The following is a 20,251-nucleotide window of genomic DNA, read 5'->3' on the forward strand; positions in this document are numbered from 1 at the left end:
GCACCTCCTCGTGTGGCACTGGGGTTCAACAAGCAGGTGCAGCCCAACTGGGTACACAATGCAGGTGCTTCTGTAGCAGGTACGAAGAAGCGAGGTGGAAAGGCGCACACTTGGGCAACTTTCGCTGTGCTTGGGAATGCAGCTGGTGAGAGATGCTAAGCAAGCAGGTTAAGGGGGGACGCGGCACTTGAAAGAGAGGAATTGACCCAAAAATCGTATTTTCAGTCTTTTCATTTTCGCATTCCCGAGACTTTTCGGCACTGATCTGCAACTTTTGGTTTCAAAATTACGCTCATTTTATGAGTTACAAGAGATAAAAGGCTGTTTTAGCAGAACGTTTTTGACGGTCCGCTCCGCTCAGCGGGCTAGCGGAAGCGCAAGTGCGCATGCGCGACCCGTTCAGCCGTGAGCGGGCGAGCGGACAGGAGCCCCCTCTCCGCTAGAAAGCTTTCTCAGCGGAGCGCGGCGAGCGGGTCAAGCGGGTCTAGCGAAGCAAAATGGCTGCCCCCAGTGCTGCTGGACCGTCAACGAGCTCGTTTGAATGGGGATTTGTAAAGCGCAAACCTAGAGTACACTTTAGGAGACACGAAGATCTTCTACTTCGGGAGGTTGTCGCCATGAACCCGTTACAGAACCCTGCCATGTGCGTGCGTTTATTTATGCGGACCACGTTTTAGGTGTACTGAAATAGCAATAAACCTTGCCTTGGCTACAACACAGCGTAACGGCTTCGTTAATGAAAGGATTATATATATATATATAAGAAATGAAAATGCAATGTATTGCATGAAATGCCTTCAGACATTCGAGTAATTCCAAATATATTATTTTATTGCGGCAATTCTTACAACTTGAATATTATGTTCATAGCGGTTTTACCTTCTGCAGCAAGGTGGCGCGTCAGGCGAGCACATGCCTTTCGGACGCAGCCGGGCGCTCCGCTAAAACTGATTCTTCGTCTGCCGCTCCGCTAACTGTGAGCGGGTACGCGAGAGCGGAGCGGACCGTCAAAAACGTTCTGCTAAAACACTCTAAAAACAGCGAATGCACACACTTGGTCGTTTAAATTGAAGTCCAAACTAGCCCTATTTCAACCACCCACAACCCGCAAACTAGGTGCTCTACCGCCGCCATTTTGGTGTTGTTGGAAAGCTCATGTTTCCAGCGTTTCATTTTTTTTCCATTAAGCAATGATGTTTACCAGACAAAAGAGAAAAAAGCAATGTCAAAATAATGTGCAGCATATGCTTCTATGGGTTGGTTGGTGCACCTGACCAAAATGGTGGTTTTTGATTGGCTAGGGAAGCTTACTTCCAACTTAACAGAAAGTGTGCAAAAAAGACATAGACAAGAAGGAGAGAAATGACAAACACAGGCCAGTGTTTGTCATTTCTCTCGTTCTCATCTACGTCCTTTTCACTCACTGTTTTGTTCAGATGGAACCACACCAACTCACCTAGCTCTCATTTTTGATCTTGCTTTCAACATTGGTGTGCCTGCGCCGCCATTATGAAGAGGTATTTCTCTTGCGAAGGTGTGTTACCCTGAACGCGATCGTGCGGTTCACAATGCCCGGCGGTGCGAAGAAGTTCCGATGTCTTCATCATTTCGGCCGTACACGAAAGAAAGGCAGGCACAGAAAGTGTGTTGGAGCTGCTACTGCGTCACGGGAAGATGTGAGGAACAATCAAGCTACATCTCCTGATAACACCGTTGTGACCAAGGACGCTTCTTCGGAAAGCGTGTGCGGTTTGGACTCTGGCCGTTTAAATGTCGATGTTATCGGCGACGGGGATGTGTGTGAGATTGCTTCCCCTGACAGCACGGACTCTGGCCACGTTAGGAAAAACAACAATACTATTGGCGACTGCAGGGTGCACGAGGACGCTTTCCATAACTGTGCGCGCGATGTCAACTCCAGCTGTGTGAGAATAGACACCGGTGTTATCGGTGTCACAGAAGTGCGTGAGGCACGCACCTGTCAAAAAGGCCACACTTGAGGGGCTTTCGTTGGTACTGGCCACAGCACGGAAGGTAGAGCCTTTTGCAGAGGCAAGCGGTGCAGCGACGGCAACAGTGTCAGATCAACCTACCGCTCCTTACACGATAGTGAACCTGTCCCTCAACTCGCTCCTTGAAGTTCTGCCATGTGAAACATGCAGTGAACCAGCGTAACTAGTGAAGGGTGATCGTGACTATGGCCTCGCAGTGAAGCTGACTGTTGTTTGCAACAATTATGGAGACATTGCAGCCGCATGGAGCTCGCCCCGGGTGGATGGTAAGAAGACATGCAACCCATTCAACATCAACCTCTCAGCTACGCAGGCGATGATGTCTACAGGAAATGTCCAGACAGCCACGAATGACGTACTTGCGGCAATGGGATTGTCCCACCATGGGATGCATCACCGCAATTTTCAGCGCTATTTGAAGCGAACTTTGGCACCTGCTGCCACGTAAGCGGCCAAGGTCGCTATGAGCCAGTGTGTGTAGAGAGCGGCCACCCTGTACGAGGACCTAGGTTTTGGTCATAGAGGAAACATAGCAGTGTGTTATGATGGCACTTGGATGACTTGGTCACTTCTCTCACATAGGTGTCGGTGCTGTCATACAGCTGTTCACAAGGTACGTATTGGACTATGTTGTATTCTCAAACTTTTGTTTAGGGTGCGAACTTGGACCAAAGCCCAATTCGGATGGCTACGCAAAGTGGAAGGAAACACACCAGTGACAAAAAAATACTGACAGCAAAGCTGGTCACATGGAAGTCAAAGCTGACCTCACACTATCTAAAAGGTCTTTAGAGCGACATGGATTGAGGTACACACCCATCTTCCGCGATGGTGACAGCCGCACATTTACTGCTACTCATGAAGCACAATTCATTAAAACTTCTTTCTGGGCGAGTTGGTGCATACTTGACATAAAAATTGTTACAGCGCAAACACATACAACCACAAAGTATGAAGGACGGGACACAAGCGCTGACACAGTGGACACAGCGCTTATGTCCCGTCCTTCATACTTTGTGGTTGCATGTGTTTGCGCTGTAACAATTTTTATGTCAATCATGAAGCACAAGTCTATGGATTTGTCGATGTCCAGAAGGAGGACTCTGTCAACCACGCCTAAAATTGCATGGGGACAGCACTGAGTAATTTAGTGCAGAAACAAAAAAACTCAGTGCCCTTCTACTCTGTGAAGAAGGATGGCCAGCAAAGCTGTGTATGTGGGCCGCGTAATGGCGAACTGCACCTCCACCGTGGGTTGGCCCAGCATTGTGCTATCTTCAGGATCGGCCCATGTATGGGGAGTGCTCAACACCTGCTTCACCTCAGCCGTGGGTCGGCCTGGCATTTCCCTATCTCCAAGATCGGCCCACGTGTGGGAAGTGTTTAACGCCTGCTTCACCTCCGCCGCGGGTTGGCCTGGCATTGCACTATCTCCGGGATCGGCCCACATGTGGGGAGTGCTTAACGCCTGCTTCGCCTCCGTTCCAGGTTGGGCCGGTATTGCACTGTCTTCAGGACCGGCACACGTATGGGAAGTGTTTAACGCCTGCTTCACCTCCGCCGCGGGTTGGCCTGGCATTGCACTATCTCCGGGATCGGCCCACGTGTGGGGAGTTTTTTTGCTTACAACAACAACATGAAAATTTGCTTGGACAGTAGAGATATACGGCTTCGCTGTAAAAGGCGAGGGGAAGTGAAGCCTTAGTGGGAGAGGCCAGCTGACAAATGAACTCATCACCAGGCTAAGCACGTATTCTGGCTGGGCTCTAAAATCCAATGAAGGTGATGTGGATGCCACACAGAAGGCTGTGATGGCAACATACCGGCATGTCGCGTCCACTGACAAACGTTCGGATCAAAGCCTGTGCCCAAATGGTGAAAATTCATGGTGCTGCGAGAATGCTGCGAGAGCAAAGGGAGAGCCTGAACCCAGGCACTACTACAACTTGCCAGAACATGCGGCAGAAGCAATGCTTCCTGTATATACTCGGCTATGTGAAAAGACCCTGTTCCAGAGATGCCAGCGAGGCAAGGCTCAAAATTTTAACGAAAGCTATCATTCCGTGATCCAGAGTTTAGTCTCAAAGGAACAGCATGCATCTCTCTTTGCTGTACAAGCTGCTGTTGCAGAAGCTGTCCTATGCTTCAACACTGGGAATCTGCATGCATCTGCTGCAATTCTACAGCAGCTACACATGAATATTTCTGGCAGTGCATCTAAGAGAGTAAAGTAGAAAGATCTCCGTCAAGCTTCAGCGGGAAGCTTCTCTGAGTGTGCGGAAACTGGCCAAGAAGCGTGAGGATGGGATGCATTCAGATTATGCTCCGGGTGCATTTCCTTGAGATTTTATGGGTATGCTCCCAATGAAGATGTTGCGGAATGTTTTTCCTGAATTTTTCAAAACAACAATTTTGAAGGTAAAATAGCTTCTGTCCTTATTTCAGCCATTGGCATAACTTTTTTTGTTTGCCAGAAAGATAAATGCATGCAGCAAGCAATATGCTCGTTTTCAAGGCAGTACTTTTCTCAAAAAGTGTTTGAAGTGGGTCACATGTTTGACATGTGAAGATGGCATTTTTTCCCTAACAAGTTCGATTAGCTCTAGCTCGTTTTAATTGGCCTAGAACATTGATTAAAATTTTATTACACTCCCTCAACATTCTAGATAGTGTTTATACTCAAACCACTGTGTTGGGATTTTTGTTTAGATGCTAATTTTCATCAAAGGGCCCAGCTTATAGAATGCTTTTAGAGTATACATCGGAAACTACTTATCATATGAGAAAATTAATTACATATTTAGAATATGCACATTAAAATACACAAGGTGTGAAAATTTCGTTCAGACCAGCCCACCAATAAAAGAAGTTGCCTTTCAATAGCCTCCCCCTTAATCTGCACATTCCAGGCTGTGCATCAAGGCCACAGATAAACTTTGTGGTACAGTCAGCTTGCAGCCACACACCCTTTAACTAGGGCTGTACGAATATTGAATATCATCGAATCAAACTGAATAGCAAATAGTGAATTATATTTGCAAATTGAATAACTACTATTTGATTTTTTTGTATATTCGATATATTCAGTGTAGAGATGCGCGCAATGCCACACGAGGCATCTGCCACAGGGACCCTGGTGCTCAATGCCGCCACAGTGAGCTTTTCGCTTCATTTTCGCTGCAAAGAAGTGCCGGAGGTGCCGTCAACGGGCTGCCTCGGCTAAGGCAGTACAGGGTTTTGTCACTGCAAGAGCTCCTATGTCAACCCGATGCAGGGATCTCACACAGTGACCTTGGCAAACTGACAAACTGCCTCGTGAATGAAAGCGACAGACGGTGAATGAACGAGTTAGCAAGTGCCAGCAACCTGCCCTGACCCTCAAGATTCAATGACAGGTGGCCAATGGTGACAAACCTGACAATAAAACGGCACAAACGGCACCTGCTCTTGACCATCAGTAGTGTGGCTGCAGTTGGCATCAGCTACGCATGGAACGATGATCGAGTCGCGTGCTGCACGGTCCTTTCGCCTGTCGCGTAGATAGACAATAACCCACCTGTTGTAAAGTTGGGGTAGTTCTGCATTTTGGAGAGAAACTGCAACACAATACCCTTATGCAAAAAATAAGATTGCTGAAAACACACGTCCACTATTAAAGTGAAAACTTCATTGGCATTCAGTGCAATAGAACGTCAATAATTCATTACATGCAGCGAAAAAAAAGCACTTGATTTTACTGAACAGACATTTTATTGATATTGCTAAAAATATATTTCCCAAATCTTCGTATACTAGAACTCAGTGATGGCATACTAATTTGGTGCTGCCTTTAAGAGCAGAACATACTGTATATATCCTGATTGATGTGTTACCGATGGCTTGCCGCATTCTTGTTCTGCAGTGCTGCGAGACTCCCGAGCATGTGCAGCACCGTATTTTCCTGCCCAAAACTTGCAAGCATTAAACTTTGTAAAATATTTTGATATTCAATATTTGGCTTTTTTTTCCTTGACTTGATACTCGAATCAAAAGCTACTATTCAGTATTCGTACATCCTACATTTAACCGAGATAACTGAAATGCACATTGGCTTGGGAAACCAAACAACAATCAGGGTGTCTACCAAGTTGACATTTCCAAATTCCCCGAGTTTTCCATGTTTTCCCTGAGTGCCTTTGCCGAATTCCCTGAAGTGACAAAGAACTTTGTTTTATGTCAACAGATGGGCTGACACCTTGGCCGATGGTATCACTCACTAGTAAGCATGCTAAAAAATAAAAAAATAAACTTAATCCAGCTTGAATAGTAAGAGGTATTGTTTATTTCATTCAAAATGAAAACAGAAGGGAAGAGCTAGTAAAATGCACAGTGAAAAAAAAAAAGATACCACATATTGGAAAAAATGCGTAAAACTAAGAGTGAGACATTTTCAAATACGAATAAAAAGGAGATGCACGCAAAAGCAAATATTTTCGAAGATGAGCTATTTTTATCAGCTTTATCCCAAGGTGCTGAGACTCCATACAGCAGGTAAGTCAAGGCGAGAGAATGCCTCTGAATTTTATAGTGACCCATTGTAAATACATAGTAACTAATATTCATTAATTGTACAGGCAGTCGTGCTACGTTTCTTCAATAAATATATTGAATCACCCGCTCAAATTACTTGCAAAGGTTAATTATTGGGCCCATGCATTAACACAAGGGAAGAAATAATCTTTTGCGATTAGTACCAAAAACCTCAACTTCGCTTTCACAAAGGCATTACCCTCTTTAAAGGGACGTCAAAGAGGGCAATGCCTTCATGAAAGCAGTCATTTGAAGCGATACATTTCACTGAGACATTGAATGGGTGTACCTTAAGAAAGCAGAATATGCAATTTACTCAAAGCCTAATGTTCACTGTCTATTCCTTGTAACCACTACACAGTAATGGCAAAAATAAGTTGCGTTCGCAAATGTTATGCTGTGACTGAAGGGGATATTACGAGATACGTAGTTTGTTTCTCCGGTGTTCTCGGTCAGCTAAACAAGGCATCTTGTTTATTTCTAGGGTAAATAAGGGGCATGGTATGGATGAGTTGTAGGCAATGCTCCAAATGAGCGAGTTAAATGCGCATCTTCAAGTAGAATAGGTATGCAAGTGGTCCATAACCTTATTAGTCTGTTTTATGAACGGTGTAAGACTTAGACTGCTGTGCTTGCATAATTACAATGACAACTGAGATAAAATTGTGCGAACATAAGGGGAACAATACGCAAAGTTTATGTGCGATGGCAAATGTGTGTTTGAAATTATCATGTTACTGCTATTGTCCCAAGAGAGTTTAAGATACTTTGTACTTTGAAAGAATAGGCAGCATTTCAAGTGGAATGTGTCTCATAGTTTTAATATTTCTGGCTTATTGAGAAGCGTTACAAATAATGATCGAACCCTCATTTTTTTGTTCTTACGTCGTCATGCATGATAAATTAGTTTCGGATGGTGTACTCACTGAACTAAAGGCAACTTCATTAGGTTTGGTGACTGTAAGGATAAATTAATGGGTGATGTGGAGGTGAAGTTCAAAACAGATGGCTTTCGTAATAAATTATGTATGCAAGCACTCCAGCGTGTTTGAACGTGTCTAACGAGAGCGGAAGAATTGAGCCCGCTGCTCTGGCAGCACTATAAAAGCCGCCAAGACCAAATTTAGTGAAAATCGGTGGTGCCCAATGGAAACTTCCTGTGCGAAGTGGTTGGATCAAATACAGTCTTTGTAAAAATTTTTGTATTCAAGCATTAGAACTTGTGATATGGCCTTTATCAACTATAGCTGTATTTTACAACAGGTTCATATTTTGTGGAAAGTGGAGGGGGGTCACTGTAACTGCAATGTGTGACAATATTTTTACGGTTCTGGTCCGGTTAATAGCGTAAATAATAATGAGCCGTCATTTTTCTTTCCTTATTTTCATGCGTCATAAAACCTTTTGTCTTTGTTTCAGCGATGTCCTCCATGAACTAAACAATATATTTTGTTTATATTTGGTGAAAATGAAGGCGGCGTTATCACCTATATGTAGGCAAACTTCGAAGATACAGAACTAGTTATGATATGTTTAGTATATTATGCATGCAAGCTATTCGGAGCTTTATGAAAGTGTTTTGCGAACAAATAATTTATCCGATTGCCCTGGAATAACTATGAACTCAACAGATATCAGATCAAGTAGAAATTGAGTGTGTAGGAAGGGTGGGGGGAATGGGGGGGGGGCACTATAAAGCAGTAAAGCATTGCATGCCCCCCTCAGCAGTTGTAGTGGTGGTTTTTAACAGCCTCGCTGGACGTCCACTGTCGCAGGGCTGGGATGGCGAGTCCATATTTTTTTTTTGTGTGTGTGTGTGTGAATACTGCAAGTAATTCATGTTGATTGTATATTGTTGCCTATAACCTCGACAGTACTATTACCTAAACTAGCGATGCATTTATGTTGCAGACTTAAACAGCATGTACAATTCTTTGTTGAACTATTTAAATTCCTTGTAGCAAATGTTCTTTTTATGTACGCTGTACTACTGTTACTGGGCGCAATTCGAGACTATTGCGGGTGCACTCATTGCCTTTTGCCCCTGTATCATCGCGAGATGTTATATAGTTGCAAGAGATAAATGCGAATTCAGCAAATTTTTCGGGCCCCCATGGTTCACCAAGTGTGACTGATAAATAGGCCCCTGTTGGTTAAATATACTTATAACAGAAGCACTTCCAGGCTATTTCACTTATTGCAATAGTAATTGGCAATATATACACACACACACACACACACACACACACACACACAAGCGGCAAATTGCTAACAGTAGTGAACGTCAAAGTAGCTTGGCCTAGCGTTGCCACGGTGGTGGCTACGACTGCCAGTGGATCTGCGTGCAAGAGCACCGGTTCGATGCGGCGAGATAATCAAAATGGTGGTGGTGGTGGGTTTGACTAATGCTTTTTCGGGCCTGCAGTCACAGCAAAAGCTCCGGAAAATGGACAGCGAAGGGTGCTTTCGTCCGAAATTTCATACGTTCTTATGCATCGACTTTATGGGGCACGTGCATGGTGGTGCCCCGAAGCTGTCCGAATTATCAGGCATGGCCCAAAAATCAAGCGTCCAGAAAATCGGTCGTTGATTGTATGCTGACTACTCCTCCAGCTGACGAGACGGCGTCAAAGACGATTCGTTATTATTCCTCGGTTACTCAAGCCAGCATTTGCACGAATTTCGTTCCCTTTCAATAAAATTACAGCTAATTTTCCTTAATAGAAGCACAAATTCCCTGAGTTTTCCCTGAGTATTTCCAGACTATTCAAAATCCCTGAGAATTCCCGGTTTTCCCGGATGGTAGACACCCTGGGAAACGCTACTGACCAACCTTGTTAATAACTGTAAGGTCACACCATGTAAACATATGATCAGCGCTGTAGACTCGAGGCAGGGATAACTATGCCATGGTATTCCTTGCAAGAATTGAAATGTGCCACACTCCCGTATGTGCACACCATAGGACAAACAGCTGAAGAGGATGATGACAAATAATGCCTTCCTAAACTGATACAACATGTAAGTGTGGCACTGTCTGCTTGTTTGAAAGCACGGCAGTTGGAGATGCAAAACAAGCTGAATGTCTGCTATCAAAGCATGCGCTGTTTAGCTTGTGGTGCAGCTGGCAGACCCGCGTAGTGAATCCCTATCTCTTCTCGGTTGACCAGTGAGTGTTGGTTGACAGCAGAAAGGAGGTCTCGTTTTAACAATGACTAATTAGTTAAACGGGTACCCATTCAGCCAACAAACAAGTCCACAAGAATAACGCTTTTTCAAGTTTCACCCACAGCACTTGCTGAGTGCCTATGTAAAAGTTGTGCCACTGGAATTGCTGTAGCTGAGCCGACTGCATCTATATTCCATCTCACAAGCTGGTTGCAGCATTGTGGAAGCTACACAAATTCTAAGGCAATAGGAAGGCCGAATGCCCCTGGAGATGTGCTCATCCGCACCGCAATGTTACATGCTCCATGGTTAGTGGATTGACACAAAAAAATGTTTTGACACCGTAACCATAAGCTGCGTTTACATGCATGCAACGGCAGGGCTTCGTTTTACCTGTACGCGTTCCCTGCAGTTACCTCGCTGTCTCCTTGGCAAGGATTACGGGCTAATGCCCTTACAAATGTTCACCTGCACTATAACATCTGCTCAGTGTCTACTTAGCGTTTGCTCGCTAGCCTCATCATGTATCATCCTAGAGCGGGGTAGTAAATCAAGGATTCAGTGAACAACTAGGCTTTTATAGCGTTCCGCATTGTCAATGCACCGCCAATGCTAATGAGGTGGCGCCATTTGCTGACTAGAAATCAAACCAGTTTTACGGCTCGGTGCCGTGTCTGTAGTCCTCACGGTGTCAAAACAAAAAGCCGATCTCAATAATTATGACAAAACATTGTTACGAGGATGTTGGGAGCATAGAAAGAGTGTATTTACAATATATATATATAGATACAAAATGAGTCGTAGTAGTTGAGATGGCTGACCACCAACAACACGCAGCAGCCAGCAGCCAATGTCCCACGATCCCCTTCTTCCTCTCTCTTCTTTCATCCTTCCGTAACAGGACTACCGAGCGAAGCGCTGTCTCGGCGCAGAGTAGGCGAAGAATTGCGAGCGAAGTATGGTTTCAGCCGCGAAACGTGCATGACGTCAACAGGCGTCGGGCTTGAGGATGCATCAAACTGTAGTGGCGAAATCCCATAATTTAGGTCGTTAACTTGGCGTAGGACTTCATAAGGCCCTGTGTAGTGAGAGAAAAGCTTCTGGGAGAGGGCAACTTCATGACATGGTGACCAAAGGAGCACCCAAGCACCAGGCATGAACTTAACATCGCGATGGCACCGGTCATAACGCTTTTTGTGTATGCTGCAAGGCCAATAAACGAGATCGGGTGACTTGACGTGCCGTGTGAGCGCAATCTATGACTTCAGGAGCGTACTCAGTTGCAACACATCGCATAGTAGGGAGGATGGTGTCAAACGGCAATGTGGGGTCGTGACCATACAAAAGATAAAAGGGCGAATATCCTGCGGCGTCAAGTCGGGACAAGTTGTACACCAACATCACGTAGGCCAGCGTGGCATCCCAGTCACGGTGATCATTGGAGACTTGCATCAACAGCATCTGTGATTCTTGGATTGACATGTTCCGTAAGATTATTCGTTTGTGGGTGGTATGCTGTCGACAGCTTGTGCTCAGTGGCACAAGAACAGAGGAGGTCATCGACAACTCGAGACAAGAACGAGCTGTCGCGGTCTGTAACTAACTGTCGAGGTGCACCGTGGTGGAGAATGACGTCGTGAAGGAGAAAATCGGCGATGTCTGTTGCACAACTAGTCGGCAACGCCTTTGTTATCGCATAGCGTGTCGCGTAATCAGTAGCGACGGCGATCCACTTATTCCCTCTAGTCATCGTCGGAAAATGGCCAAGCAGGTCAAGGCCTATGTGAAAGAACGGTTCAGAGGGAACTTCAACTGGATGGAGTCGTCCGACAGGTGGCAGGGGAGGCTTCTTCCGGCACTAACACAATTCGCAAGTTGCGACATAACGATGCACGGAGCGGTAGAGACCCGGCCAGAAGAACCGGTGTAGTACGCAGTCATATGAACACAAAACTCTAAGGTATCCCGCCGTAGGTTCATCGTGAAGTTGTTCGAGAATGACGGATCACAGATGACGAGGGAGGACAAGGAGCAACTCAGGGCCGTCAGGGTTAATATAGCGGTGGTAGAGGATGCTGTCCTGCAGCATGAACATGCGGCACATGCCGTCGGTGCTGCCAGATTGCACGCTGGCGATGATGGACTGTAAGGATGCAACGCATTATTGTGCAGCGCGCATGTCGCTCATGTCAGTCAAAACCATCATGCAGGTCACCGGATCATGTGCAGCAGGATCGGGAGGATCCACGGGGCAACGAGGGAGGCAGTCAGTGTCCTTGTGCAGACGTCCAGACTTATCATCATCATCAGCCTGGCTACACCCACTGCAGGGAAGAAACCTCTCCCATACTTCCGAAACCCCGGTCATGTGCTAATTGTGGCCATGTTGTTCCTGCAAACTTATTCATCTCATCCCCCCCCTAACTTTCTGCTGCCCCCTGCTATGCTTCCCTTCTCTTGGAATGCAGTCCGCAACCCTTAATGACCATCGGTTATCTTGCCTCCTCATTACATGTCCTGTCCATGCCCATTTCTTTTTCTTGATTTCAATTAAGATGTCATTAACTCGCGTTTGTTCCCTCACCCAATGTGCTCTTTTCTTATCCCTTAACGTTACACCCATCATTCTTCTTTCCTGTGGGGATGTGAGACTCTCACGCATCCCCTGATATGCTGTTTTCCCGCACGGCTCGCGTGGCCTGGCGCCCGCGGCGGTCGGCGTGGTACAAGCGCGGTGCGAGAGATGGCGCGACCGTCGCGCCGCGGCGGGGTTACTCGGACGCCGAGGGACAAGGTGCTGCTCTCTGTCCCGGCGGGTCAGGCGACAGCATGGACATCCCGCGCGCCGCCGACCCATGCTTCTGCGAGACCGCCTCACGTGGCCGCCTTGGAACGCGCCACCGTCCCATGACCGTACACGCGAATGACCAGGCGTTGGGATCCAGCATGGGGCGAATATATCCGCTTGCCATGCGGTCGCGGTAAGTCGGACTTCTAGATTTGTCGCGCGCCCATCGGCATGTTTTGGGGATAGCAACTCGGCTAGCTGGCATTGATCTATGAAAGGTGTAATAAATGCCCTTGTGATTGTTTGCACTACTGTGTTGTCGTTCCTTTGTCCCAAGAGTACGGAGGAGAACCCCGGATCTCCCACATCTGGCTGCCCAACGTGGACCTCTTGGGGCATCGGACGATAGATTTAACAGTTTTGCTTCGTTCGAGACCTTTGTTTGAACCGAAGCGTAGGCCTAGCGTGGATTTTGATCGCTAGCGTCGGCGGCGTGCTTTCTTGAGCGAGGCGACGGTGGCTGTAGTGTGTTTGAACTTATCAACATGCTAAGCCTTTTCGTAGGTGTTTTTTTTAATGACATTCGTCAGTACGAGAGCCACGTGGTCTGCATCCTGGGAGAGAGAGCCTGAGCGCCCGCGGAGCAGTGGCAAGCCTGAAGCGAGCGAGTACGGAAGCCTCGTGGGTGGTCCGAATTTCTTATGTAAATAGCTTCTTCTATCTCTTTGACTCGGATGAAGTCACGGCTCTGGGAGCCGGGTGGCCGCGGGCCACGGGTGCCACTACGGGCTGACTGGTATTGCGGCCTGGCACCGGGCGCTCCGACGCCGTCTGGGACGGTGGGCGCCGTCAACTCGGATGCTGTGTGCACCGAGCGGAGTAGGACCACCTCACAGAGCTAACGTCTCCTCCCAGCTGCCTGTTTTGCGCCCATTTTGGGTGTTGTTTATGGATGCCGGTTGTTGACAGGGTAGCGACGATTTAGGCCTAAGGCTTTACGAAGCTGCCTGTCGCACGTGGAGGGACACAACCTGGTGGACCGTGGTGTTGAGGCGTTGCAATTTGCTTCCCTCATTCTATTTAGCCTCGCACAAATTGAAATTACTCGTTCGGCTCAAGGAAGCGAGCTTCGTTCACGTGAACTTAGCATCTGAGTAGCTGCCCGATCTTTTGCTAGCCGAGTTGAACATCGTACCACGTGGGCGATGTACGTGCAGAATTCCTCTCCCTTGCACTACTTTAGTGTTTGCCGAGTGTTTTGAGTGTACGCAGCGTGATTGGAGTCACCCCTGGCTTGCTGTCACCTGCACATCGTCTGCGCTGCTGCCCCGGACTACGATCGAGTCACCCCGGGCGATGGAGATGCTGTGGCCAGTTCGGCGCAGCGACTTCGGCGGCCTCCTGCATCCAGCTCACAACCCTCGGCGGCGGACAAAGGAGCCAGCGGTCACCGACAGCTACGGCGGCTCTTGCCAGCAGGGCGCGTCGGCGCGAGCGACACTTGCTCGTACCGACTACTGCGTCGTCGTTTCCGGAGTCCTGGCCTGGAATCATGCCGTCGAGTCGCAAAGCTGCTGCTGTGACCGGCGGACGCCAGCGGGGTACCCAAGGACAATGTCGGCTCGTATGCTATGGACAGCGTGTGGACATTTCCTCAGCGCGGCCACTGTTGCATGTACTATCTTGTTCGCGAAGCACAGGTTAATGTTAGACCGTGTCACATGTTTTGCCGGAATAAGAAGTGATTTAAGGTTGGGGGGATGTGGGGATGCGAGACTCTCACGCATCCCCTGATATGCTGTTTTCCCGCACGGCTCGCGTGGCCTGGCGCCCACGGCGGTCGGCGTGGTACAAGCGCGGTGCGAGAGATGGCGCGACCGTCGCGCCGCGGCGGGGTTACTCGGGAGCCGAGGGACAAGGTGCTGCTCTCTGTCCCGGCGGGTCGGGCGACAGCGTGGACGTCCCGCGCGCCGCCGACCCATGCTTCTGCGAGACTGCCTCGCGTGGCCGCCTTGGAACGCGTCACCGTCCACATGACCGTACACGCGAATGACCAGGCGTTGGGATCCAGCATGGGGCGAATATATTCGCTCGCCATGCGGTCGCGGTAAGTCGGACTTCTAGATTTGTCGCGCGCCCATCGGCATGTTTTGGGGATAGCAACTCGGCTAGCTGGCATTGATCTATAAAAGGTGCAATAAATGCCCTTGTGATTGTTTGCACTACTGTGTTGTCGTTCCTTTGTCCCAAGAGTACGGAGGAGAACCCGGGATCTCCCACATTCCATAGCTCGTTGCGTCGTCCTCATTTTAAGTAGAACACTTTTCATAAGCCTCCAGGTTCTGCCCCTACCCACGCATGCTACCTGAAGGCATCAATGTTGTAGTATGTGTGGATTTGTTGACCAGTTGCATTCCCCCAAAATGATCCCGTACACGTGACGCCTGCGGCAGAAAGGACGTTCCACATCTGCCGTCAAGGTTTGTGAGTTGTGGCGCTAGCTAACACTCCCAGGGCTAGTTCAAGTAGTAAAACATAAATACACAAGAAAGTGGATGGAAGAATGGTGCCGCGGTAGCTCAATTGGTAGAGCATTGTACACGTAATGGGAAGATGTGGGATCATTCCCCACCTGCGGCAAGTTGTTTTTTTATCCACTTTCATTTCCATTAATTTATAATTTTTTCCATTCAATTGGCAAGTACAAGTAATTTCCCCTATGTTGTCCTCGGTGTCATTGTTTGTTGGGTTCTTATGATATGATTAATAAAAATCGGGCCCCTCTTAACCCCTTTCTTCTTAAGAGGGCAACATAGTCTTCCAATAGTTCCGTATCACCTGATAAACAATGTGTTTAAGTATTCTTTCTTTCCATGAATGGTAGTCGAGTGGAATGGCTTAGATTCACATGCAGTTAAAACAAAAGACAAAAAAGTTCCAAACATTTGTTGGCGGCTGAATTGTGGATGTTGATTGTTTTTACCTTTTATATGCTTTCTTTTTCTTTTTAATTTCATGCTACTGGCGTTTGTTTTGAGACTTGTTATGCATGAACTCATTTTTTGTAACGCAGTCTGCAACGACTCCCGCTGGAGTCAGCAGCACTGTCAAATAAAAAAAAAATGAGTAAGCAATGATAGCAAGCTAGCCAATGTAAGATGAATCGAATTGAATTGGCTTCATCTGGGGCTAGTTGCCACACCAACAACCATTTAGGTTGAAAAGCTTCCATTCCTGTGCAACTAAGTGCAAATAGTACACTTTGGTGTAGTTGGCGCAAGTGTCACTTGCATGGGCACAGCAAGGTGCAGGAAAACAGAAATGTAGTGCAGTGGGACTGGCTAGCTAGCTAGCTAGCACTGCTAGTAGTAGCTCGGCCTACTACTAATGCTTTCCGCCACCCACCTGGTCCTTGGGTTCATCGGCATCCACAAGCAGCAGCAGCAGAGCAGATGTGCCCCACAGTAGCCGAGGCCTTCCGGCAGAGTCCCATCCCTCGGAGGAGAAGTCACCCCCGTGCACAACCGTCAGGCAGAAGGGCGTGGCACTGCCTTGGCGGCTGGCTATGGTTTCCACCTGCAAGAAGAGCACTTCACAATATGGCAAACAGCTCAACAGTAGGACAAACACCCAAAAGAACAGACAGCACGGGCACTGAAGAGACAACACAGGAGTCGGTGTTGTCTGTTTCCTTAATCTTTTATCTCATTGAGCTTTTTGCCAGCTTGAAGTGTTAGCTGCAAGCCTAATAAATGCCTCCAAGTAGTTGTGGTCTATTGTTCCTTGAGCTTGGAGCGGACCGTGGCTGATGGGCAGGCTTTAAAGCCATTGAAGACCCTTTATTCTGGAAAGTAGCACCACTCTTCATTCTTTGCCCCCCTCATACCCACACTGCTCTCTTTCCTCCTCACTGTAGCTGCACCAGTGCTTCTCACGTGCTGATTGGCTGCAGCACATGAAATCGCCCTATCAGTTGACCCCACATCCAGCGGACGTTAGGAAACTTACTTGTTTTTAACTATTTTTTCACTCTTTTTCTGGCCACCATTTGCCTGCCACGTATTGATTGTGCTGCTATGGCGCACATGCGTTTTGCAAATTGAGCTTTGTGTTACGGTTCCATTTTAGACGGCTGTCCATTGCATGGCGCCACTTGAGCTCCCCTCAAGTGGTGGAGAAAATAACATAGGATCAGTTGCAAGTGCGATCACGAGTGCATGGAAGTGTTGCAGTATGTGTTGTTGGTTTCTGTTAATTGGGTGCAACCGTTGATGACTGCAGAGTTGATCCGCCTCTCGGAACTGCTCGGCTACACTCGGTAACAAGTGGCGCCGAAGGAAAAAATCATTCCAGAGCAGTTAAACCTTGACATAACGAACTTCAATACTACAACGAAATTCTCGATATAACAATGTATTAAGCTATTAAGGACGATGTATAACGTCATCCCAGCATGGGCGATGCTATCAGCCAAGCGGGGGCGAAGTGCATGCGAAAACGTGGCTGGCTTCGGCTAACTTGTACTGCCTATGGGAAGATATTGTCAACATGTTATGAAACCGTATCGTTCTGCACCGACTCCCAAATTTATTAAATGAATTGTTTTCTCATTCAAATTTGCTTTTCTCGATTGCCTGATAAATCTGGAAATCCTGCGACCCCTTTCCTGTCACGATTCGCTTGGGTTCGCGAACAAGGGAGGCTCGGGGCACCCTCCGTTAGACAAGACGCTCTGCAGCGTGGTGGTGATGAGCGATGAGTGACCGCCGAGCAGCTGTGCTCATCGGTGTTTATTGGTGCGGTGACCAATGTTGCCTAACTGAGCCTGGTGGGCCAACGAAGATTATGCCCAAGGGGGCGTCACATGCTTGTCACATCCCCTTACACCCAGTTTGTTTGTCGCCAACAAAAAAAACTTCCAAGTTCAATGTACAAGGCTCTGCTTCCATCCTAGCCGGGCCGACTGTGACTGCTACCCAGGCAAGTAACGGTCTGGTGGCTTCCGCCGTCGAGTACTCCCCCTGGGCACCAGTGACGGGCTGGGCGTGGCAACACTGGGTGCTGCCTGAGACAGCCTCACTCCATCCGGAGGGTCCACAGGGGTCAGCCTTGTGAGCGGTGCTGAACTTGACACCGGCCCAACAGGTGCCGCACTGGCAATGCTTGCCACCTCCGAGGTGGGCGGTGCTCTGCTGGAAAGGACTGGTGTTGCCACTAGTCCTCCTGCGGGCTGGAACTCGGAAGTGGCAGTCGAGGGCGCTGGTCAGGTCCCTAGTCGAGGCCTGACATGGTCGATGTGTCTGTGCCACGTGACCCCGTCTGGCATGCAGATGACCAGCGATGAGGTGCTGGCAGGAGACACCACCTGTCCAGCGAACCAGAGTGGGCCAGGACGGAAGTTCCTGGCAAGAATTGGAGCTTCCGAATCCGGCAAAGGCCCGGGATGGCACCCTTAGTAAGCAACCAGCTTCTCCTTCAGTTGCTTCAGGAGCACTGTGGATCGGATCGGATGCAAGACGTCCAAGGGTGTCTTGACCATTCGACCCACCAGGAGCTCACAGGGGGCACGACCAGTGACATCGTGGGGCGTGGTCTGGTACTGAAACAGTATCCGGGCAATCTGCATCCGGAAATCCACAGTCTGGCACTTCTTGAGCTTGTCCTTGATGGTTTGCACAACTTGCTCGATTGCACAATTTGAAGCAGGGTGGTACGGCAGAACCATCATCCAGCGGATACCGTTCTTCGTCGGCCAGGCCAGGTACTCTGTGCTGGCGAAAGCAGGACCAGTGTTGGACACGATGACGTTCGGCAACCCTGGGCAGCGAAGACCTGTCGTAGCGCTGTAATGGTCGCACCTGCTGATGGAGTGGTGACAGGGAGAACCTCCACCCACTTCGAAAAGGCGTCCACCACCACCAGGAAGTAATGGCGCTTGAAGGGCCCCCCAAAATCCACATGCAGGCGGGACCAGGGCCACTGTGAGAACGGCCAGGGGGTGATTACCACATGTTGTGAGGTTCGCTGATACTCCTGGCAGATTTGGCAGCTCTGCACCATGTGAGCAATGTCCTGGTTCAGGCCAGGCCACTAAACATGGGACCGGGCCACCACCTTAGTCTTTCCCACGCCAAGATGACCCGCATGAAGCAACTGCAGAACCCTGGACTGGAGACGTTGTGGCATCACCACCCTGGAAACCCACAGTAGGCAGCCCTGCTGCAAGTTCAGCTCAGTGGCCTTGTGGCTATAGGCCTACTGAACCAATTCCTCCCCACGGGACACTGCCTTGACCACCTGAGACAGAACTGGGTCTTGGCTAGTCGCTTGAAATACCACAGATCTGGAGAGCACCTCCGGTTATGCGTGCTCTACCATGAACACTTCAGCAGGTTCCGGAACAGCATCAGGCACCTCTGGCAGGGGCAGGCGGCTCAGGGCATCAGCAGGTCCCAGGTCCTTTCCCGGACGGTAAACCAGCTGGTAATTGGAAGTCACCAGCCTCAAGGCTCAGCGTACCACTCTATGTGATGCTTGCACAGCAACTGCCTTGTCAGGCCCCAGCAGCCCCAACAGCGGCTTGTGGTCCCTGACTGCCTCGAACTTCCGGCCCCACGGATAAAGTGTTCGACACCGAACATGAGGGCCAGACCTTCCTTGCCCAGCTGGCTGTAGCATTTCTCTGCGGCGTGAAGCTGAAGAGAAGCAAACGACAAAGGGCGTTCCTGGCCATCATTGTCCCGGTGTGCCAGGACGGCTAACATGCAGTATGGTGACGCATCTACGGTAAGGATGACAGGCTTGACAGGAGCGAAGTGCTCCAGCACTGGAGCCGTGATGATCAGCTCCTTGCTGCACTGGAAGGCCCGGCCCTGTTCCTTCTTCCAGACCCATTGGTGACCATCTCGAAGCAGATGGAGCGGCTGTAGATGCTCCGACAGGTTCGGCAGGAAACTCCTGTAGAAGCTGATGAGGCCGAGGTAGCTCTGAAGCTCCTTGTTCTGGGGTTTAGGCGCCTTGAGCCCAGCATCAACTTTGCGGGGAGCCGGGGCTAGGCCAGCCTGGGAAATGACATGTCCCAAGTACTCAACACTGGGGGTAAGGAAAATGCACTTTTCCAGCTTGAGCTTGAGGCTGGCGTCCTGCAGCCGTGCCAGGACACTGTGCAGGTTTTGCAGGTGGTCCCTGTCAGCGCTGCCAGTAACCAGGATGTCGTCCAAGTACATCGCCACGTGCCTCATGCCCCTGAAGAGGTTGTCCATCTCCCTCTGAAATATGACTGGGGCTGAGGCCATGCCAAACGGTAAGCGTGTGTACTGGAAGAGCCCCAAAGTTGTCGATCTTGTGACATACTTTCGGGAGGCATCCTGGAGTGCCAGCTGCTTGTAAGCAGATCTGAGGTTTAGCTTGGTGAATTTCTGTCCACCGGACAATGCTGACCAGAGATCTTCAATCCGAGGCAACGGGTACTTCTCGACGGTAGCGACGGGATTGATGGTAACCTTGAAATCCTCGCAGATCCTGGCTCTGCTGTCTCACTTGAGGACTGGTACAATGGGAGCGGCCCATTCAGACGTCTTGACGGGCACCAGGATGCCCTCGCTGTAACGATTGCAGCTCCTGGGTGACCCCGTCCTTCAGGGCGAACGGTAGTGGGCGAGGCTTGAAAAAAACGTGGCCGGGCTCCCTCAGGTACATAGATGCCAGCCGTCGT

The 20,251-nt window shown here is 49.0% G+C and overlaps 1 protein-coding gene across 1 annotated transcript in view; it reads right to left on the bottom strand.

Annotated features, from left to right (window-relative positions):
* The window catches only part of xmas (RRM_XMAS2 and SAC3_GANP domain-containing protein xmas), a 388,469-nt gene that overhangs the window by 157,413 nt on the left and 210,805 nt on the right, over nt 1–20,251 (bottom strand). Inside the window, exon 19 of the mRNA XM_050172352.2 lies at nt 15,943–16,113. Within this exon, the coding sequence (XP_050028309.1) occupies nt 15,943–16,113 (171 nt within the window). The remainder of the gene's footprint in view (nt 1–15,942; nt 16,114–20,251) is intronic.

This window comes from Dermacentor andersoni, chromosome 6, assembly GCF_023375885.2.
Source record: "Dermacentor andersoni chromosome 6, qqDerAnde1_hic_scaffold, whole genome shotgun sequence".
Lineage (NCBI taxonomy): Eukaryota > Metazoa > Arthropoda > Arachnida > Ixodida > Ixodidae > Dermacentor > Dermacentor andersoni.